The 21,464-nt window shown below is 41.0% G+C and overlaps 2 protein-coding genes across 2 annotated transcripts in view; one reads left to right on the top strand and one right to left on the bottom strand.

Annotated features, from left to right (window-relative positions):
* The window catches only part of fndc3a (fibronectin type III domain containing 3A), a 47,053-nt gene extending 40,130 nt beyond the window's left edge, over window positions 1-6,923 (bottom strand). The window contains exons 1-2 of the mRNA XM_056373923.1: window positions 6,476-6,923; window positions 3,478-3,621 (exon numbers count right to left, since the gene is read on the bottom strand). Coding sequence (XP_056229898.1) covers window positions 3,478-3,588 — 111 coding nt within the window. The 5' untranslated portion in view covers window positions 3,589-3,621; window positions 6,476-6,923. The remainder of the gene's footprint in view (window positions 1-3,477; window positions 3,622-6,475) is intronic.
* Window positions 6,924-8,577: 1,654 nt separating this feature from the next.
* On the top strand, window positions 8,578-20,005 carry rcbtb2 (regulator of chromosome condensation (RCC1) and BTB (POZ) domain containing protein 2). The gene is made up of 12 exons (XM_056374747.1): window positions 8,578-8,789; window positions 10,148-10,282; window positions 11,123-11,273; window positions 13,297-13,463; window positions 13,557-13,715; window positions 14,137-14,244; window positions 14,353-14,495; window positions 14,662-14,852; window positions 15,607-15,733; window positions 17,612-17,751; window positions 18,011-18,141; window positions 18,268-20,005. The coding sequence occupies exons 5-12, from the start codon at window positions 13,692-13,694 to the stop codon at window positions 18,406-18,408; spliced, it is 1,005 nt and encodes a 334-aa protein (XP_056230722.1). The 5' UTR covers window positions 8,578-8,789; window positions 10,148-10,282; window positions 11,123-11,273; window positions 13,297-13,463; window positions 13,557-13,691; the 3' UTR covers window positions 18,409-20,005.
* The last annotated feature ends 1,459 nt before the right edge of the window (window positions 20,006-21,464 follow it).

The following is a 21,464-nucleotide window of genomic DNA, read 5'->3' as shown; positions in this document are numbered from 1 at the left end:
GATGGACGCAGTGAATCATGCTGTACCCAAAGTCGTCTCGAAAAAGGAATCATCTCAGGTAATGACCCCAAGACAACAACTTCCTCTCTGACTCAGAATAATTGGTCCAACAGAGCGTTAATACCAAGTCAAAACTGGGATAAAAGAAACCAAGAACAAAGAATGAGGTATCCTTGCAGCTTCTCCAACTAAAGGTCAGAAACAGAGGGGTCAGCCATCGCTGTGAATACTCTTCACTGTCACCACAGTCCTGCCTCGCTCTGTCAGGGCCCAGACCCCTCCAGTGGTTCCTGCTCCTCACTCTGCAGCTGTCATGATATTTACACACCTCCTCAGACACGAAACACACATGAGCTGCATCTTAGTCACAGCAACGCTCAAACAACAATCCCTGAAAAGCTCTGCAGCCAATAATGCAAAATGGGAGGGTTTTTTTTGTATCACAGGTGATCAGGAGTGAGACTCTGACAACATTAAATCAATCACATTAAATTCCCTGTGCTTCCTACAAGGTATTAAAAACTTCTGTAATAGCATAAAGTGCCGGATGTAGCACCAGTTTCCAATGAGCAGACTAACCCAGCGTAAAGGTTAATACAACAAAAAGGTTAATACAATCAAAATCACAGACACTGTGAAGGAGGGGGGTACAAAGAGGAACCAATATTTGGGGGTGGGCGATCAGGCCAATCAGGCCGATCTGGCCGATCATACGACAGTCTTTTTGGGTAGAATCGCAATCCACAACCTGCATCCTGTTTCCACTCTGATTTTATTGTGAAGGTCATGAACGGAAGTTGCACCTTTCTGCCGCTTTGACGTTTTTCTTTCATATGTCTTCTGCTCGCCGCTATTCTTCACCCACAACACTGTGTTCCGTTTACGAAGTGTGTCACAACCAATCACACTTTTTGCTTAGTTCATATGGAGTATATGTTTGGACAGCACTATTCTTTATTTAAGACGTGCTACATGTACGCATTTTAATTAGAAAGTGCAGTCACACTGGACAACAGCTGGTGACGCTAGTTGTTGTTCTGCTAAGCTGGAGAACTGGTACATGTGCCGCTACACCGAGCTCACCGAGCCTGCAGTGCGGAACAAGTCGCAAGCTAACAGTTAACAACAGGCTGGTTAGCTGTGATTGAACTTTTCAAATCAAATATAGCACCTTTTAATGACATCTGAAAAGCAGATTGTATGCCAATGTAAGATCGTCCACAGTATAAGATCATCAGATCGCTCACCCCTACGATACGTATGAGAAAATTTAAGAGTCAAAAGATATGGCTCCTTCCATTCAGAACCAAAGATCAATCAATAAAGATGTCAAAAACCCAGTTAGGACAAATCACAAATCAAGACTGAGGGAAGTTAACCATCTCAGCATTAGCAACTGCACACTCACTCTCAACATGGTCAAAGGCAATAACAGAAATAATAAACCATGTTTTTTTTTTTTGCAAAGGCATACATCCATATAGCATTGCTGAAAATGATGGTTACAGATGGACGATAATGACCCTGAAACTGCCATGCAAAACATCCAGTTCAGGCAGCATTTCACTGAAGAAGAAGAAAAAAAAAAAAGGTTTTCTATTGATGTGGCAATAGACATAATTTTTTTTTCAAATTAAATTTTCTTTACAAATTGTTGCTGTTTTGCCATTGATAATCTTGGTTTGTAGCTATTGCCATTCAAACTTCAGACATTCCATTTAATGTAAAATGAATCATATCAAATATTAGCTCAATAGCAGACCATTACCTTACTGTAGATCATGTGCGTGGGTATTGATATGTATGAGAGGAATACACAAACACACCTAGTGCAAAAACAAAGTCGTCATGCTGTGGTTCGAAAACACAGACACTGCTGTGTTATCTGATACTTGTTATTCTTCCTCACAGGAACACATTTCAGTACATTTCAGTGATCATGAACATGCAGCGTCTCAAACTGGTCTGAGCAGCGGGGTGGTAATGATGTAAGCCAGGAAGGAACATCCACATTTTTATTCCACTAGCTCTCATAAAACATTGTAAACACTGACATGGGACATGTTCAGGTAATCAGGTAACCTTTGTGGGAGGTGGTAAGGTAACTGAATTCCATGAGAACAACAACCTCACAGCCCAATACAAACAGCAAAATTTGATCTCTACGTGAACAAAGCCTGATTCAGGTGTGGGTTTTTCCACAGTGGAAAATGACAAGACGGGTGGAAAAGGCATGTTATAGGGCAGTGCTAATATTAGCAACTCTTATCTGGGCAAACTGCATAAGACTGAGGAAATGACAGGAAAGATATCACTGTGGGTTCCATGCAGTCCCCCAGGAAGTCACAGAAACCTAAGCAAATCGAACTGATGACCATCAAAATGACAGGGAAATCACCCAGGCTTGTCAGGGCCACTCAACCTCACTCTGATACTGACAAGAAATGATTGGGGTGGTGGTGGTGGTGGTGGTGGGGGTGGGGGGGTGGGGGTGTGGAGGGCGGGGTATCACCCCATATCCTCTACCCATTCTGCAAAGACTGCTATGAAAACTGAGAGATAATGTGGCTCATAACTAACAAGCACCTGTTGCCCATGAAACTCGTTCCATGAACAACTGCAGTGAGGACAGCAGATTGGGTTGTTTCAATACTTATCTGAGTAAAACCCATATCTGCATATTTTCATTAGCATCTGAAACAAGCCAGCAAATGCTTTAGGTTTCACAAGGCGTGGATACTATAGTATGTTGTTGTCAATGTAAATGTATCAGGAAAAAGTTTTGCAATTTTGAGACCAAGTTAGATTGAATTTACAGCAACACAATAGACTGAAAGAATTTTTTTCCTCAAAATACAGCTGAGTTTGAGACACTAGAATCTTTATTATCCTACTACTGTAGTAGTAGTAAATATTAAGTCACACAACTCTAAGTGCAGGGTTTCAGACGTCTTTTGGATTTATTATTGCCTGACGCACACAGCCCTGGCTCCAGCCTCTGCTGGACTACATATCAGGCTGAACAGCACATTAGTGGTTCCCTACTGGTGCTGGTCAAACCATATACCATGTCATTACCTCTAGTGTTACTGTTACTTGTTGAGTAAGTGCTGAAATGTTTTAAATGCACCCGCTAAAATTTCTCAAATTGCACAGATTACATCCTTGAATGTAGTAGCATTTTCAGCGATCAAAATTCCTGGCTTTGCAAAGCAGTCCGGTGTTATGCATACAACAGTACAAATATTTATGACATTTTCTGCACAAGAAAGCCAACACACGCTCCATTTCAAGCACAACACTTCAACAACTGCACAATAAAGGCCAACAATAGACTAAATAAGCCAGAGGCACCATTTCTAACAAATCAAATGTAACTATGAGACACATTGCTAAAAGTCCATTTGGGCATAACTTGATGCAGCAAGTGTGATCAATAGCCAAAGAGATACTGAGGCCAGAGGGGTCTGAGTGTACCTGCTGGGGGCCATCCCCGTTGACCATGGCTGGGGGTGGTGGTGAAGCCAGGATTGGGAGTTCAGGGCTGAGAAGCTGGCCGGACTCCAGAGGTGGGGTGTGGTCTGCCATGTCTCCCTCATTCACACCACTGAAGAGGTACTCCTGCAACAAAGACAAAGCGATCAATGGAGATGTACAAAGTAAACCGCAAAGGTTTGTGGCATCATTGTCTTGTCATCAGACCTGTGCTGAGTGCTACATTTACTCAGAATGTCCACAGGATGGGGCTTTTCTGGGTTTCTCTCTCTCCTCTCTCGTAATGAAAATGAAGGCTGGATGGCTGAAATAATGGCTAGATGAAGGGATGGACGTATGTGGATATTTGTACTGATTATTATAAATTGATAGGATCATCTGTTGTTTTCTAAGTATGTTGCAAACGAATTGCGTTTATATAAAAACCATTATTACAGAGTGACAAATACTGAAGACAAAAACATTATAATATTTTTAGAATATGAGGCTTGGGCGACAGGGCACACACACATCTGCTATCCTCCATTACCAGTGGAATTTTCATTTTTATTTTATGATATTAAGGTCCATTTAGTGATTTAAAATTCTTTCTCCACTAGCATAAAAGACATCAGGCATGAGGCAAATAACCTTTAAATGCACTATTGTTTCCAGTGAGGACTTAGTGACAAGCTGAATCTCACTGAGTGGGAATTTGACGCACATCATAATTCATTTCCAAACCCATTCATTGTTTTCCACACCCAGTCATGCACTGGCACATTTTGTGGCACAGCAGCCCACTTGCTTACTCCGAAAGACATTTTCTGATGGCATCAGTGAGCAGCCAGGTCAGACCAGCTGTTCCATCCAAACTAAACAAGCCTGATCACAGCCCAAAGAGAGGGTTGATACATTTTCTTTTATTGGATGGAAAACATGCCATGTGGGCAAAAGTCATTGGAAACTCCCATTTGTGCCGTCGTGGGAGTGTTTGTTGTGGATTACTCCTGTTTGGTACTTGTCTACACTGCATGCTCCATTTACATGGTACTTGTATAGTCCATATGAGATCATAAAATCAAATGGCAAGTCATGAGCCACGATATATTCAAGAAGAAGCTTGTTTGAAGCAGCCTACAATGTGTCCTCTGAGTGGTGATGCAACCTAAAAGAAACTTCCTCACACAAGACAATAACCAAAAGCTCACCATGGTGCTGTATTATGTCTACTAAATTCAAGCAATCAACAAGTGCAGAGCAACCAAGAGAAATATACTGTACATAGGCTCATGTCAAATCAAAAACTATGAGAGTATCCAGAAAAGATAGAGTTTCTTTTCAGACACTGCAATGAAATAAGACTAAGAAGGCAAAGGGCCACATTCAAGACTAACTGCTAGTGAAAACAGTTGCAACAGGATGACATGGTTAACAAAAATACTGCCAAAAAAAGAAAAAAAAAAAACCCAACAGAACACCATGAGAGAAATGTAACGTGTCCTTGAACCTAATTACAATCTAGCGCATGCGCCCCTATACCTGACAGTGATCTGGCTTATCTGTTAGCTTTAGCCCCTCCCCTCCTTAAGCTTAAACAACAAAGTCAGTTTACAGTGTGATGGTCAATGAACTGGATTTGAGGGAACTATTGCTGCAGTAGAGGACTGACATGAGATTAGCCCAGTATTACTTGCAGGCTTTAGATGACGGCAGCCTCCTTCTGTAGTCATTAGGCCTCCGAGTCAGTCACTCCAATCACTTGGTATATTACTCTAAGCCAATTTCAAGCAAACTCATGTTCAATTTTTTTAATTGTTTGCTAAGAATACACTCACAGCAGCTACGTGGGGGTCAGTTAAAGGAGAGGAAGCACAAGCAGGGGGGCATCCCTGATCACAGGCACTGACTACCCACCTTTCACACACTTTGGTAAAGTGGAATTCGTTTCTCACACAGGAAATTAAGATTTTCACACACGACTTTTTCCAAATATGATGTCATTTTAAGAGGGTGAATGGGTGATTTTAAGTTGTTTTGAATGCTCTAACCACCATGTTACTATTTCACAGTGTTGGTACTTTCCCCTCTTTATTCCTTTGCCTTCTCTAGGTAAATATGTGGCTATAAAAGCTGTTGATAAATAATCAGAAATCACCACAGCCTCCTATTAAAAACCAGTGAAAAACACCAGCTGTGGTTCCAGTAAAATAAACATTACCTCTATATCGAAATTGTGCTAACATCTGTTGTTGCCCTGATTTTACATCATATTTGACTGTGGCCAAGAAAGCATTTGAAAAGGACAACAGCTGTTTCTCAGTTACAGTTTTAGTGAAACAGGGGGGAAACACCCTGAATGGTTAGAATAATAGACTATTCTGTCTAGACAACACTTCTGCTTACTCCTCATGTTAAGAATCAGACAAAAGCAAACATAAAATATATGATAATGATGAGGGATAAAAGCCTCAAGTGTACAATGAGTTGGAAATTTTGGTTGCCAGTTTGTAATAACAACTACAAAACATCCTGTTTTCAACCAACACATTAATGGAGTGGAGATTTAGCAGGAACACCTGGAGAAACGTTTTCTTATGCCAGTCACCTTCACACTGTGCAACAGCTGGCTATCCATTTAGTGCATGTAGGTGACTTAGCTTAACTTAGTTTCTTAATATCATTGTTATCAGGTATGTCAATTATGTTTAACATGACGCACTATTAACACTAAAGTCAATGTTCAAAGGTAATGTTCCTTATTTGCCATAGCTAAGTTAACTAGGTTAGCTACCTTGCAGCCAAGACAACTGTTTACTCTAGCTACAGGTGTGTATACTTAGCGTTAAGTCATGGCTGTCCCTTATCTAACTGCAGTATAACACTGCAGTCAGCTCATTCACAAACGGTAACCTTAATGTTTATTTCGAGTTCCCTTAGGAGACAGACTGTCAGCACCACAAGATGAGTTATTACCAATAGCGCAGCTAACGTTACTCACTCAGTCAGTCGGCACAGCAGCAGCAGTCTTGACTGACACGCCGATGCACAGTGATGATGATTCCTCAGCAGCTCTTTCCCCAAATGTTGAACGTCAGCGAGCTCCGATGACCAGCTACTTTCTGCAACACCTGAGACGGATAACTAGCTAGCTACCCAGATAAACACAGGGCAAGGCAAAATGTGACATGCTAGCGTTAGCTACCTAATGCTGGCCAGCTAATAGTTAGCAAGATGAAGATGTGCTTTTCTCCTAGTATGAACGACGATCGCTTGTATTAACTACACCTAAAACAAATAGAAGTAACTAGCGAGCGACAGTGACGATGCTAAGTGTCGATAACGTCAGCGGAATTGCCAATTTTATCGAAATAACTTTCCATCCAACCCTGCTCCTTGCATAAAAGGCAGGAATTTCGCCATCGCTTACAGGGCTCTTTGCGCATGCGTATTACAGCAAATCATGACGAATCCCAAATTCCAAGATAGAGAGGAGAAACATTTCTAATCTTGACACATTTGTCTAATTTGGTTGGTACCGTGACGTAGTCGATATCCTGCACACTGATAATGAACTTCATATGGCTTCGTACATTTTCATGACTTAAAGGAAACCCTTAAGGTTGACGTGTCTGTGATCGGTTCGTCCAGCAAGTCAGTCTCAGAGAAACGTGTACTATGGTGGCGAAGCGATAAAATCATTTTTGATTCACCTCAGTGCGATCTTGTCAGACTCAGTCTTGCACTATTGAGTCACAAATGTACGGAAACAATGCTGAACAGTAGCCAGCTTCTAATTGGAAATTACTGGTCCACCTTAATAGCATCATATTGCTTTAACTATTACTGTTCATTCATTTTTACTGTGTTTCCTGTAGGGTAGTAGAATTACTATAAGTACAAATATGTAAACTGTCATTTTCTTTAACATTGCATTTTTAATTAAATAATCTTTTTTTATCTATCTCATATGGAATTGTAATGTATTTCATATCTGACAGGTGTAAAGTCGAAGGTAGAAAGCCTTATTACACAAATGCTCGTTAATTTCTTTGGCTCTACCTTGTAATTATTACAAAGTCTCAGGAAGTTGACAGTGTGGTTTGACAGGGAACATCACAAAAAATGCACCAGTCACAATCCAGAACTGCAGTACTCAATTTCAAGCAAATTCATTGTTTTTATGTGAATTACATTTTCGGTCTACACATATTTTATTGTGCATTACCTTTTTACCAACCATATTTATTGCAATTAATATACATTATATTTATTGACTATTGCACTTAGTTTTTGCTTGTCTGGTGTTTTAAAGGGAAACGTAATTTCTTTTGTATCTATCTTAATGCATAGAAATGACCATTAAAGGAAATCTAAATCTCCCTTTACCTTTCATGATTTGTTGCATTGTCAGACTCTGGCTTAGACTTACAGACAGTTTAGCAGTACAATTGTTAAAGCACAACCTTAAGTCAAAAGAATTAATCCATACACAATTATGTGGACACGAAAAACACTCAAAACAACAGGCTGGGGGTGATGTATATTGAGCTACTATTTATTCGTCAAAAGGTGCACATGAAAATAGAAATGTATTTGAATATGTCCTCGTGGTTTATTTCCAAAGACACAAATGATACTTACCAAATACATACGATTTTATTTTGAAATAAGAGCATGTCCCATCAGTGTCTTTAAAGCTTGGGACAAACAAGTGCGTGTTGACACTGACATGCACTAAGACTAGGCCTCTCCACTGCTCCACCTGCTGGACATTATAGAGGAGTACCACGCGTCTCCTGCCACTGTAGTTAGTGAAATTCAAAGTGAAAAGGAGTTCCCTTCCACAGAACGATTGAAAATAAAACAACATTTCTGATGAGCCCTTTAGACGGTCTGACAACAGCTGTTTTCTGCATGTGTCATTTTTTTCCCCTCTTAGCATTTGTTTTTGTTGTTTTCTCTGCGGCTTCCAATGAGAAGAGTCTATAGATGCATATAAATAAGTAATAAATAGGAATTAAATAAATAACAAATGGTAAACAATAGAAGTTGCACGCTCCGATTATCAGTGAACGCACCATCGAACTACAGGAAGTAAGGAGGTGGTGTTTTTCAGTCGGTGGTGTAGCGATTAAAGCTAACTACAACAAGGTGCAACTAGAGCAACTGATGTGAAGTTTTAGCATATGAGACTGTTGGGATGATTTCATCATCAATTTGATTCGCCAAATATGTTGGCTGACAATTTTTCAGTGTCACTGTTTATTAGAAAACGACATCGCGGACGAAACACTAGCTAGAACAACAGCAAGGTAATGTCAACAGTTTGAGCCATCGGCGGCTCCCAGCAGCAACAACACTCTTAGGCTAATTAGCTCGACAGTATTTTTGCTGGACAGCACTTTGCTAAGTGACAGTTACAGCTAATGGCTATACGACTTTAACCTTTATGTTGTTAGCTTGTAAACCCGGGCTGCAACATGCCTAGCTTTTTTTTTGCGTTGTTTGTTTGTTTGTTCGTTCCTCTTTAGCATTTGTCGATCTGAGGTGTTGAACAGCTCAAATAAGCTGTGTGGTTGGGGAGGGGAGGCGTCCATGAGGCGTGGGTTCTTGCTAAGTGCAACTTCATGTTATTGCTCATTGAGGTACAATGATTGTGGTTTTGTCAGATATAATGTGACTTAGGATAAAGCAGGTCATATTTGAAACTTGGGATTGGTTAGTTATGACAAAAAGACGCACCCGGTGTGTGTTTGTTAGTCATATTTAACAGGCAGTATGCCTGTTAAATATTGTAACATGAGTTTGGAGGGAGGCAGCTCTACACATAGACATAAGTAGGTTTTATGAGCATCTATTGATCTTGGAAAAAACTGAGCTAAACTAATCTATTAAAGATCCATTTGTGTGGTCTGGTTTTACCACCCTGAGAACATCATGATCTAAAAATAAGAGTGCAATCTTGACACATGGTTCAGCCTTTGTTCTGGAAATATTGTGTTAGGCTTTACATATGGCAGAGGAAAGAAAAAAGTAGAGGCAACATAACCTGGACTTCACTCATTGTGTCAGTAAACGCAAGTTAATGGGTTTACCCCTGTCAATACACATACATGTTTTAATCTGTCTACCAAACTGGGCTCAGTGCCCAGTAGCTGTCTGTGTCCCTGGGCACTTATGAGATATTGAAAAGCTAGTGGATAATTTATCCACTCAGTTTTTAGTTCATGCATTTGTTGCTACGGACGTTGCGTTTCTACTGTGACCTTCTCTTGGTCTGATTTTGCCAGACGTTTTTTAATAACTATTATATAAAACCAGAGTGATTTGCATGCAGTCAAGGATTTATTGACTGGAGCAGGAATGGCTTGAATATGACGGCTTCAGCATATTCGTGCGTGACTGTGACTCAGCATTTTACTTTTCCGTATGAATCAGTTCATTCTTTCATAGAAAACCCAAAGTACAACACTTAGGAAACATGCACATGTTAAAAGAATAAATGCAGAAAACACACAATATAACAGCTCTTGCAGATTTTTGATTCAAACTTTTCCACTAATACCTTTTCTCACAATTCCAGCTTTTGTGCATTATATTTAAAAAATGAAAATGTCTAAATGTCTCATATTCACATTTGTTTTAACTGTGTTTTCTCTTCATTTCATAGCTCAGTATTATGCTGGACGTGGGGAAGTGGCCAGTGTTTGCACTCCTTCCTCCTGAGGAACTACGGCTTATCCGGCAGGCTTGTGTCTTTGGCAGCGCTGCAAACGAAGCCCTCTATGTCACAGTTAATGATGAGGTAACACTTGGGCTTTAAGCAATGGCGCTTTAATCCTTTTGTTTACATTAAGACCTGTTGCAACACTCAATAGATTTCAATTCCTTTTTTTTAATAATACTGGTTTGATATTTTTTTCTTTTTAGAAGTGGTTAGAAAAATGCTTCAGGCCTCTCACTCTCTGGTTGATACAAGGTGCAGTTCCAGACACTGGGATAAGCAGATAGAATGAGGCTATCTTTAGCCATACTGCCCTAATACCCAAGCAAGCTCCATTTTTATCCCGTGGAAAGGTGGAGAGCGTGCCTCATCTTTTCAACCCTTGCTCATTTGTTTGTCCCTGTAGTCCAAACAGTTTATGTTTCAGTGCAGAGGATTGTGGTGTAAAAAAAAAAAAAGAAGCATTTTGGTGGATTTCACTTCAGATGCTACTAAATGCTTTTGATAACAGGATCTCATAAAAGATTACACTTTGGCTGCAGATGTAGTTTAATTTGGTTGTGAATAGTGCTGGAATGATTAGTCCATTAATCAGTTAATCACTCGACACAAAATTAATCGTCAAAATCTCTGCACTGGGAAGTTAGTTATTTTTCTCTATTTTTTACATTTTACAGACAGTTAATGAAAACAGTAACAGACAAATGAATTGCTACTGAAAATATTTTTGAAGACTGAATGAGCTTTTCCATTACTTTAAAACTATATTATAATCCTACCAGTGAGTGTTGCTATTTAGTCTGCTCTCAGCATGTAAGCTCACCAGGTATTTACCATATATCAGTAAACACCAGACTGTTGCGTTTATGAATCATTTATTAATATCAGGAGCATTTCAGTGGTGATGTTTGGTATTTGCAGGTCTTTGCTCTGGGCACAAACTGCAGCGGCTGTTTAGGGCTCGGAGACCTTCAAAGCACTATTGAGCCGCGCAGGATTGATGTCTTGTGTGGAAAGAAGATTGTGTCCCTAAGCTATGGAACAGGACCCCATGTGGTTATCGCCACTGCAGGTAATCCAGTTCAGAAAACTTTTTATTTGTCGCCCAAGGGCAAAATTTCCTCAGGAGGCAGAAGAATGACATCACAGACAAACAAGATGACAGATGCAGATGTCTCAAGTCTGGTTTTATGATGATACTGTGCTGTTCGCTCAAATATTGTATAAAAAAATAAATCCCCTATATTAATACATAATACTTAAAAAAGTCAAAATATTTATTAGAGCATGTTACTCTCAGTTTTTATTAAGAAATTACAAGTATTTGGCTTGTACGCTAGCATTTAACAGTTCAGTGTAATGCAGTTTAATTTGATGGGAAACTAGTTTGCCTCAAAAAGTTGACAGAATGTATTTAATGAAAACCTTACAGGCCCAATCAGTGCTCAGTTCGGCCTGGCAGCCAGCTCTAGGAAGAGTCCTGGTTGTAACGCACTCTTGGGAACCTTCGATGCAGCAGAAATGTTTTTGTAGCCTTCCCCAGAGCTGTGCCTCGACACAGTCCTGTCTCTGAGCTCTGCAGGCAGCTCCTTCCACTTCATGGCTTGGTTTTTCCTCTGTGCATTGTCAGCTGTGAGACCTTATATATAGGCAGGTGTGTGCCTTTTTCAAATCTTTCCTGCTATTCCCAGAGTTGTGAGCGTCTTCCACACAGACTGCACTGGAAAAAGTCCTGCAACCAACCTCAACTGGAAATAGTCTGGCCTTTGTCCCTGCAGTGTTGGACCAGGTTCTGGTACTTGGTGGCCTTCCTCTCTGAGGTGTCTTCGCATCCATCTTCCCACGGGACTGTCAGTTCAATCGTGATGCCTCCTCAGACCATATGACTACGTTGGGCCTCAAGGATGTCTGGACGACCTGGGGAAAGTGTACTTTTCTTCCCAGGTTCACCTCATCTCCCAAGACTGTGGCAGCTGCAGGAGGCTCTTCTCTGTCCTTTTGCAGGAGGGTGGCTTCTCCCCCTCCCAGATGAACTGGATTGATGGGGCTGGTCTTATGTGTGTAATTTCTGTCTCTCATGCTCCAAGATGTCAGCCAGTGCTCTGAGCACCTTGTCATGACGCCATCTGTATAGCTCCTGGCTAAGTACATCCTTGCAGGCCACCAGTTTGTGCACCAGTGTGCCTCTCTCTCTCTGCATAATATGCACAGTGGGTCCTCCCTCATCCCCACCTGTGAAGTTCCGCTGCCCTTGATCTTTGCCCTTCTTCCTCCAGGTGAAAGACCTCTGCTTGGATCATGTCTCTCATCTGCCTTGGGCCTGCTTTCCCCCATCGCTTCAACAACCATCACCTGGAACTGGAGCTGGAACTTACTGGCCAATTTCCCATTTCTGGTCACCGTGCTTCTTGACTTCCTTTTCTTGAATTTAACTCTTGCTCATGTTGCCAGGTCACCAAGTGCCTTCAGGATCCATCATGCTTGTACATGGGATGAAGTTGTTGGGGTTAGGTCGTCCATAAAGCGTCTCATTGGAGGTTGGAGGGTAGTGGTCTCCATTGTCTTTGCCTTCCCTGGGCCTGTTATGAGCAGATTCATTCCCATGATTAAAAAGGATGGGGGCGATGCAACCCGTTATGACTCCATTATTCCAGGTACTGCCACTGGGTTGTGAAATGGGCAGTCCTTAACCATCATGATCAGTTTTGACATCAAAAAGACAAGTCATTCATTCTTTGCTACCATTTTCTGTAACATCATATTTGACATAATATAATTAAAAATGACATATGTCATATAACAAAAAGATTACAGTAATTGATAATACAAAATAAATGCTAGTTGCTGCCTTACTGGTGTGATGTGTGCTAGCATGCTACCTCTTTGTCTGCTGTATTTCTGGTGCTTATTCTGCAAATACATTAAAGTCATCATTTTCATAAAATGCCAGTTAAACACAATGTTGACTTCCCTTGTCATTGCTAATGAGAGTAGTGCTGAGTCTGTGCTGTAGATTATGTGGCTGTTTCTTTTTCTCTTCATAAAACATTAACCACTGTGACAACATGAATAAAAGTTTGCCTGCTGCTGTGCAGATGGAGAGGTATTTGCTTGGGGCCACAATGGCTACAGCCAACTCGGCAATGGGACCACCAACCACGGACTGACCCCTGCCCTGGTGTCCACCAACCTCCTTAGCAAGAGAGTGACAGAGGTGGCCTGTGGCTCTCACCACACCATCGCCCTCACAACTGACGGATAGGTGATTTATCCTCGGCTGTGTTCTTACTGAAGTTTTCTTTCTGCTTATTCTGTATGTTTCTTTGGACAGTGATAATCTTATCTCCGTGTTCAGGTGTATGCATGGGGTTACAACAACTCAGGCCAAGTCGGTTCAGGGTCCACTGCCAACCAGCCAACACCACGTCGGGTCAGCAGCTGCCTGCAGAACAAAGTGGTGGTTAACATTGCCTGCGGTCAGCTCTGCTCTATGGCTGTTCTCGACAATGGAGAGGTAATGGGTCACATCAATCTGCAGATGTGAACATGAATAAGTGAATCAGTGCTCTCAGTCAGTTAACTTTTTGGCAGTCAGCAGCCCAGAACTAAGGGGAAGTCTGGTTTTAAAAAAAAAAAAAAAAAAAAAAGTGTCACATCTGAGATATTCATGAATTAAGCAGTTTGTACATTAGATGCATCACTCTTTCTTTTTTTTTTTTTTTTAGGGGTATATCTAATTTCTAATATAATTCATGACATATTGCAAATATATGTAATATACGATAATAATATAAAATATAATGGTAAAGTTGCTGTGTTTTCTCCACCAAGAAGACAGTAGTCATCACAGTTTGCGGTAAATGCAATGCAGATATCTCAGTGTACTAAAAGAAAGTGAGTCAATACCTTGATACAGTGTGTGCATTGTCTTATAGATCTATGGTTGGGGCTACAACTGCAATGGACAGCTAGGTCTGGGCAACAATGGAAATCAGCAGACACCGTGCAGGATCGCTGCTCTCCAAGGTGTCAACATCATCCAGGTGAGAGAGAGAGAGAGAGAGAGAGAGAGAATTCTTATGAGGCTCTGTTTTTAAATTATGTATTTCAGTCAACATTCAGCTTAATCACACTCTTTCCTCTTTATGCAGGTTGCCTGTGGATATGCACATACATTGGCGCTTACAGATGAGGGCTTTGTTTACGCCTGGGGAGCCAACTCATATGGGCAGTTGGGAACAGGCAATAAGAGTAACCAAGCCCTCCCCACTCAAATAAACACAGACAAGGAGAGGTTAGTATTTTGTTTACACCCCGGCCTAAATCGGCAGCGATATCTCTCTGCCATCTCAACAGGTCACATGACAACATCCTGTGAGATGCATTCTTTAGTCGCTAAATGCCTCAAAGGCATACATGGTAAAACATCATGTAGAAACATCATGTGTTTCTGTCACTAGGATGGTGGAGGTGGCTGCATGTCACACCAGCCACACGTCTGCTGCCAAGACCCAGAGTGGGCAGGTTCTGATGTGGGGTCAGTGTCGAGGTCAAGCTGTGGCCAGCCCCCACCTCACCCATTTCAGCAGCACAGACGATGTGTTTGCGTGCTTCGCCACACCTGCAGTCACATGGCACCTCCTCTCAGTAGGTAAGCATGGTGAAAGAATATAAAGATTTCTAAAACTGAAGGAGAGCCCCAGAACTCAGACATCCCCAATAATCAAGGATTATTCTTTTGCTAACCATTTGACACATTGACCCTTTGATCCTGTGACTGGTCAGTGGTAATCATACAATGCTGTGGGCACATATCTGTGTGTCAGGCACAAATTCCTGGAAGTGGTCTAAGAAATAAACAGGAAATTCTCTTTCCTGTTTATTTCCAACAATCATCCATCTGCTGATTGATCTTATTTGAGCTCAGCTCAAGCTCATAAACATTTCACCTTGAGATCTTGTCTTATTGTTTATTCTTCATTTTGTAAAGTTAATGACATCCTTCTCTTAACAAACAAGCCACTGAACTCATCAGCACTCTCATAAGTGCAATCATTTTCTGTTGTTACCTGTTCAACTGTCATGCCTGAGGAACAAGTAGTGATTCCAATTAGATCTGTGATTCCCTGTTTGTAATGTCGACCACTGAGAGTCATATCTGGAGGGTCTAAAGGCATCGTTTTACATTGTCGTTTCTAGGATTTCAATAAATGAATGTATTGCGTACCCTGTACATAGCGGCTGTATCTTTACAGTGAAATATACAAGTTACAGGGCTGTAAAATAGACATAACACACGATGTAGCACTTGTCGTGTTTCGAAGACAGGCCTCATTTAACAGAAAACATTTTGGTATTTATTCCTTCTTTAAAAAAAAAAAACGTATGTTCTGTATTTTCATCAGATGGCGACGACTACTTAACCGTGGCCCAGTCTTTGAAGAAGGAGTTTGACAGCGCAGAGATTTCAGACCTGAAGTTCTTGGTTGATGGGAAGTGTATCCATGTTCATAAAGCGCTGCTGAAAATCAGGTACAGAAAACAAACACCTCATCACGCCCAAAGTAAAAATGTGAGCCGGTGCTGCTTGGTTATGATTATTTTGCAAATAGGCAAATTTGTATGTTTATTTTCTCAACCTTTAGTTTTTTGCTTTATTATTTACTATTTAATATATTTCCCATCCAGTCACATGACACTAGCCACTCATTAGCTGGTGTGTGTCGGGTCAGGTGAACACACTTTGAGCTGTACTTGCCTTGTGGTTCTTCCTTACAGTAACTAAATGAAGAATTACCTTTGGGTGCACATGATGATCCTTATTTAGGAATGAAAAACCTTGTCTCCAGGTTTTCCTCTCTAATGTTGGACTTTCTCTTTTCATCTTTGCTTCACCATGTTTTTTTTTGTTTTTTTTTTTTGTTTTTTTTCCTTTCTTCCTCACCAGAGCTGCTTCTCCATCTTTGACTTTCATTTTGGTCACATGAGCGTATTTTTCTCATCCAGAGGTTGCGCCTGGTCATGAGTGATGAAGGTGTTGGGATTTTCAGGGGAACAGAAACACACTTTGATGTTGCAGACTTGTGTGATTGGTAGATATAGAAACAGGAAGTCAAGACAAATAATTATGTTAGTTGCGCTGCCCACATGATTGCACTGAGCCGTCTTCCTTCGATAATGAATTTAACATGTATATACATTATATACCTACTGTGCTGTGTCCTATATTTAAACGCCATCTGTTATACAGTGTCTCCTCGTCTTTCCTGTTAATGTCATGTTGAAGCAAAGACAGACCTATTGTTTCCCGTTTTTCTTTTTATAACCACACTTGGACACAAAGTAACTATGTTCCGGTCCCTTGCTCTTTTGCACTGTCAGTAGGAAGGAGCCAGACTGTCTGCAACATCAACCTTTAGTGCACATGTTCACACGAATACGCTGCAGCAACTAATGCCGGCTTTGGCAAGGTCACATGCAAATAATACGTTTGGGATGCACTTAAAGGATGAGACACACAGTTGTTGTTTTTTTCAGCCAGGACCTGAAAACAAATGATACGTATATCAGATGTTGTGATGATGTTGTGATGTTTAGAGCCAGTAGACATTAGCAGTGAGGGGAAATCAGTATTTATAATGCAGAAAACTATAAGGAACAAATATGGAAAAACCCTGTGGTTTATAGTTGTTGGCAGACTGCCTCCACTTTCCCTCAGGAAGTGTATAATGGCCTGAAGATTGAATCTTGATTTAAAAGTGCATGAATTTGTAAAATGTGTTTTTTCAGTTTGATGCACTGTAACAATAACAATCATAGGTTATTAAAAAGACTCTAGCGGTTCATGTGATACTTGTTAAGGGTTATTAATGAATTGTGGTCCGATGGGATTCATATAAATCACACATGGGAAAGAAAACACGATTTAGATCAAAATCAATCGAACAGTGAAAACTAATGATATTTAACACTGTGAGCTACAACAACCAAACATACATACTGTATGTAACAAATTGATAGAAATGAAGAAATACTTTAGATGGCCAATTTTTCACCACTGAATGTTTTTAAAATTATGTTATTATTGCAGATATTTTTCCCTCTTCATCGGCACTGATTTCCACACAGTATGAAAATTAATTAGCAGGGTCCTGAAACCATTCATTGGGTGGTAATGCGGTTTGCAGACTGCTCTGCTTTGCCTCACAATGATAATGTCGATTACTTCAAAACCTTGGTTTCAGTTCCTGGAAAGTGGCACATTGTTTTGTGATCACTACAGCACGATGAGCAAAATAGCACTGGTGTGGAATGGGCGGGCGTCATTAGTAAAAAAGTTGGCAACAACAGGAAGCGGCATCCTTTTTAGCACATCACGGAAAACGTCGGCTCCTTTTCTTCCCTTTCTAGGTGTGAGCATTTCCGGGCGCTACTGAACGAAACGGATGAGGACGCCATAGAAATCCACCAGTTCTCATACCTGGTGTACAGAGCCTTTCTGGAGTACCTCTACACAGACACTATCAACCTGCCACCAGAGGATGCTATTGGTAAGCCCAGAGATGAGCCACAGTCCTTAATACACTTAGAGCACTATGAATGGAGTCAGTGCTTAAGTCTGAAGCACACGTACTGACCTGTGTGTGTGTGTGTGTGTGTGTGTGTGTGTGTGTGTGTGTGTGTGTGTGTGTGTGTGTGTGTGTGTGTGTGTGTGTGTGTGTGCGTGTGCGTGCGCGCGTGCGCGCGTGCGTGCGTGCGTGCGCGTGTGTGTGTGCGCGTGTGTGTGCGTGCGTGCGCGCGCGTGTATAGGTTTGCTAGATTTGGCCACTTTCTACCGAGAGACGAGGCTGAAGAGACTGTGCCAGGAAACGATTAAGAGAGGCATCTCTGAGGAGAACGCCATCACTCTACTCTCAGCCGCTGTCAAGTATGAGGCGCGGGTAAGCTCATAGCCCCTGACACACAGTCAGTCACCATGGTGGTGGTAGTGGTGGTGGTGGGTGCCTTCACAGTAGCTAGTCAGTTATACTCCTCAGCACTGACCAGACAGCCCTCTTCATTTTTAGGACCTGGAGGAGTTCTGCTTCAAGTTTTGCGTCAACCACCTAACGGCTGTCACGCAGACCCAGGCCTTTGCAGACATGGACCACGACCTGCTCAAGAACTTCATTAGCAAAGCCAGCCGCTACGGGGCCTTCAAAAACTGACTAGAGCGCCCCCAGTAGTGACGGATCCAACACGATGAGGTTTAACCTCACTGAGGTGCTGAGAGTCGACCCTAGACCAAAGTAAACACGAGGCTGATCAGCACTTCAAAGACTTGTCACCGGGGATGTAAACACTGGAAGAGGCGCATAGTTTAAGGTTTCACCCTCTAGCTGATGCCTCTGTGCTGCTGCGCCCCCCCCCCCCGCCTAAGCCTTGCCCAAACACACTGATTGCTTGAAGTGGGGTAGGGGGTAAATACACAGTTAGACCACTAGTCCAGTCACAAGCAGACAGTGCAGAAGCTGAACAGAAAGATGCGCCACAATTGTGGTCTCTGTGTTGTTGACTTTGTGCTTGGCTGATTCGCTGTGTGCTTTGTGAAGTGTGTCACCAGACAGATGTGGTGCAGTGGCTTTCCTCAGTCCTGCACGCTAAACATAAAGCGAAACACTGCAGTAAATGTGTTTTTTTTGTTTTTTTGTTGTTTTTTTTAAGAACACTGCCCTTAGTTAAACAAATGATAAATGTGTATCTCACACTGTAGTACATTATGTCTGATCAGTAGTGACAGGGAGTGATCAGACACAAATAAGTCATACATGCATTGTCCTTTCACATTGTGCTGCTTTTCTCCGAAGCCTTGATTCTCAAAACTGTGTGGATTGAGAAGTAGTATTTAATGAGGAAAACCACACAAGCTGTTCTTCTGTTTTTTACAAAACTGCAACTTAAGTTCTTTTCGTTTGTTTTTGTTCTGATCAAATCTAGTTTATATCTGATCTGATGATAATCTGTTCTCTTGTGTAAGTCATTGTTACATTTTTGCCACTTTTGTGTTTTTTATATTGCAGTTGTTCACCGTTGCCATCCAAAGTTATGGTTGCTGTTTGATGTTTGTATATGACTTAACATTTGCACTGTTTTACTGTAGACAGTTGCTCGGGCCACCGTCAACAGACCGATGGTAAGAAAAAAAGGTGCAGTTACACTTTCTGAGCGATCATCCCACTGCATGTTTACTTGTGTTCAGATTAACCCTCTCTGTGCAGCTGAAAACAGTGTCTGACTTACACAAGCATACTGGTTCCTGTCGACGATGTTACACTGTAGATGCAGCTGAGTTTGTTTTGTTTTTTTTCCAGTTGTGTTTCATTGCAATTTGGTATGTTTACAAAAGTTTGGTTCATTGTGTTTTTTTTTTTGTTTTTTTTTTAATTATATGCGGGGCAGCAAACTTCTGCTTCTTTTTACAAGTGTTTCTTTCACTCTCTCCCTGGGTAGCACCCCATTGTAATTAAATAGGGCTAGCTTAGTGTCAATGCCAACTGTGACTGTGTTGAATATAGCCCAAGTCTCATACAGTATAGGACCACACGCTCTTTAACATCCGTCTCGATAGAATGTAACAAAATGCTTTTACTTTAACAAGCCAATTATTGTTTTGTTTTGTTTTGTTTTTTTGATTTTGATAATCACAAAAAAAAATGCCTGTGTGTTCTCATTTTGTATGGAAAATGCTGCACACTGCTGACAGTGGCACTTAAGGTAACATTTGACAATCTAAAATGTATTAAAATCAATAACTGGCCAGCTTGATAGATGTGTTATTGCTGTCTGCTATGGAATAATTAACAGCCTTCACATACATGTATAAGGAAATAGTGAGGAAAATATCCAGCTCACACAGTACCAAGTTTGTGCAAATGACCAGTTTGCTACAAGTTCCAAAACACACAAACTGCGCGAAACTGAACTCTGTTTTAACCAGTTGCAGATCTAAGCCATCAAAGAAAAGTGTGTGGTACTTGTATATCTTTTCATTTCCGTGCTGAACGGCTGCGGAGTATCCCGAGTTCACACTGTGGTTTTTACACCTGCGTCCCTCAGTTGATCTTTTTGTAAAAACACTTGGCAACAATCACTTGAACTGTTGATTCATGTGCTACTAACTGAAACAAGACCAAATGAAATTTCATGTTTTAAGATACCTACTTATTATAGAACCTATGATTACTGCTTGTGTCGTTTAAACAGGAAATGGAGATGATTTGAACTCGTGTACAGATAATCTGACTCATGTTGAACTGAGTTGTAACAGACACAGTTTAAGAATCTTCCTTATGTTCTTCGTGTATGCCTGTTTTTTTCCCTCATGTGCAACCTTACAATATCACATCACTCAGTTCAATTTCTGTCTTGCCAGAAAGTCAAAGGATGTGGTCAGAGTAACTGGAACACCTTTCAAGATAAGCGTGCTGTCAAAGAGTGCTGAATCTATTTCTGATACAGTCTCAACTTAAACTAAAACACCATGAGCTTCTCAGTATGCCGAGCCCACGCAGAAAGTGTGTTTGGGCATATTGTGATGATAGCCAGATCAGCAGCTCACAGACAATAATTCAGTTACTTGGTTCCAGTTAACGGCCACTCCCAAAACAAATGATGTTACATTTTTATGTGCATATGGCTTTGAGCATAAGGTCTTTTAATACTATAGTATGCATAATTAGGCATTGAGTTATGGTAATATGTTATTTGGAGAAGGCCTCAAACTTAACGTGTGTACATAATGGCACGAGATTGCTCAACATTGTTGACACACAACTTGCATGGAAATGAGGAACTGCAGACAGCTGCAACGGTAAATGGCGCTGTGCCACATTATACGAACCTCACCACATTGGAACACACACATGAACTAAAGCATTCATTTAGTCACAATGACTTTCCTTTATAAAAAAAAAAAAAAAGATGTGAAGAAATATTCTGATCATTTTCTTAGTTAAGAACAGCCGTGTGATAATGAAAAGATACTTGATTACAAGTTCTGCATTCAAAATGTAGCTTGAGTAACAGTTGAGAAGTGTTCACAGTAACATGCATCAATGTGTAAGAAATATTTAAATGAGCTGGTCGGAGGGGGAGGGTACATACAGTTAATTATATATAAGTAAAATCTGCAATGCAAACATCTAAAAGCCATTGTAAATCATGACTAAACACACTTATTATACCTTCCACCATCTTTATTGTCTGTAAGTTGAGATAAGTAATC

Source organism: Seriola aureovittata, chromosome 4 (assembly GCF_021018895.1).
Source record: "Seriola aureovittata isolate HTS-2021-v1 ecotype China chromosome 4, ASM2101889v1, whole genome shotgun sequence".
Taxonomy (NCBI): domain Eukaryota; kingdom Metazoa; phylum Chordata; class Actinopteri; order Carangiformes; family Carangidae; genus Seriola; species Seriola aureovittata.
Note: the sequence above shows the minus strand (reverse complement) of the source record. Positions and strands in the feature narration are given on the sequence as shown.

What these genes read in the sequence shown, in the direction of transcription:
- rcbtb2 (XM_056374747.1), top strand. Translation starts at nt 13,692, where the DNA reads ATGGCTGTTCTCGACAATGGAGAG. An exon ending in AAGGTGTCAACATCATCCAG is followed by an intron (nt 14,245 to 14,352) that starts GTGAGAGAGAGA and finishes CTCTTTATGCAG; the next exon opens with GTTGCCTGTGGATATGCACA. An exon ending in ATAAACACAGACAAGGAGAG is followed by an intron (nt 14,496 to 14,661) that starts GTTAGTATTTTG and finishes TTCTGTCACTAG; the next exon opens with GATGGTGGAGGTGGCTGCAT.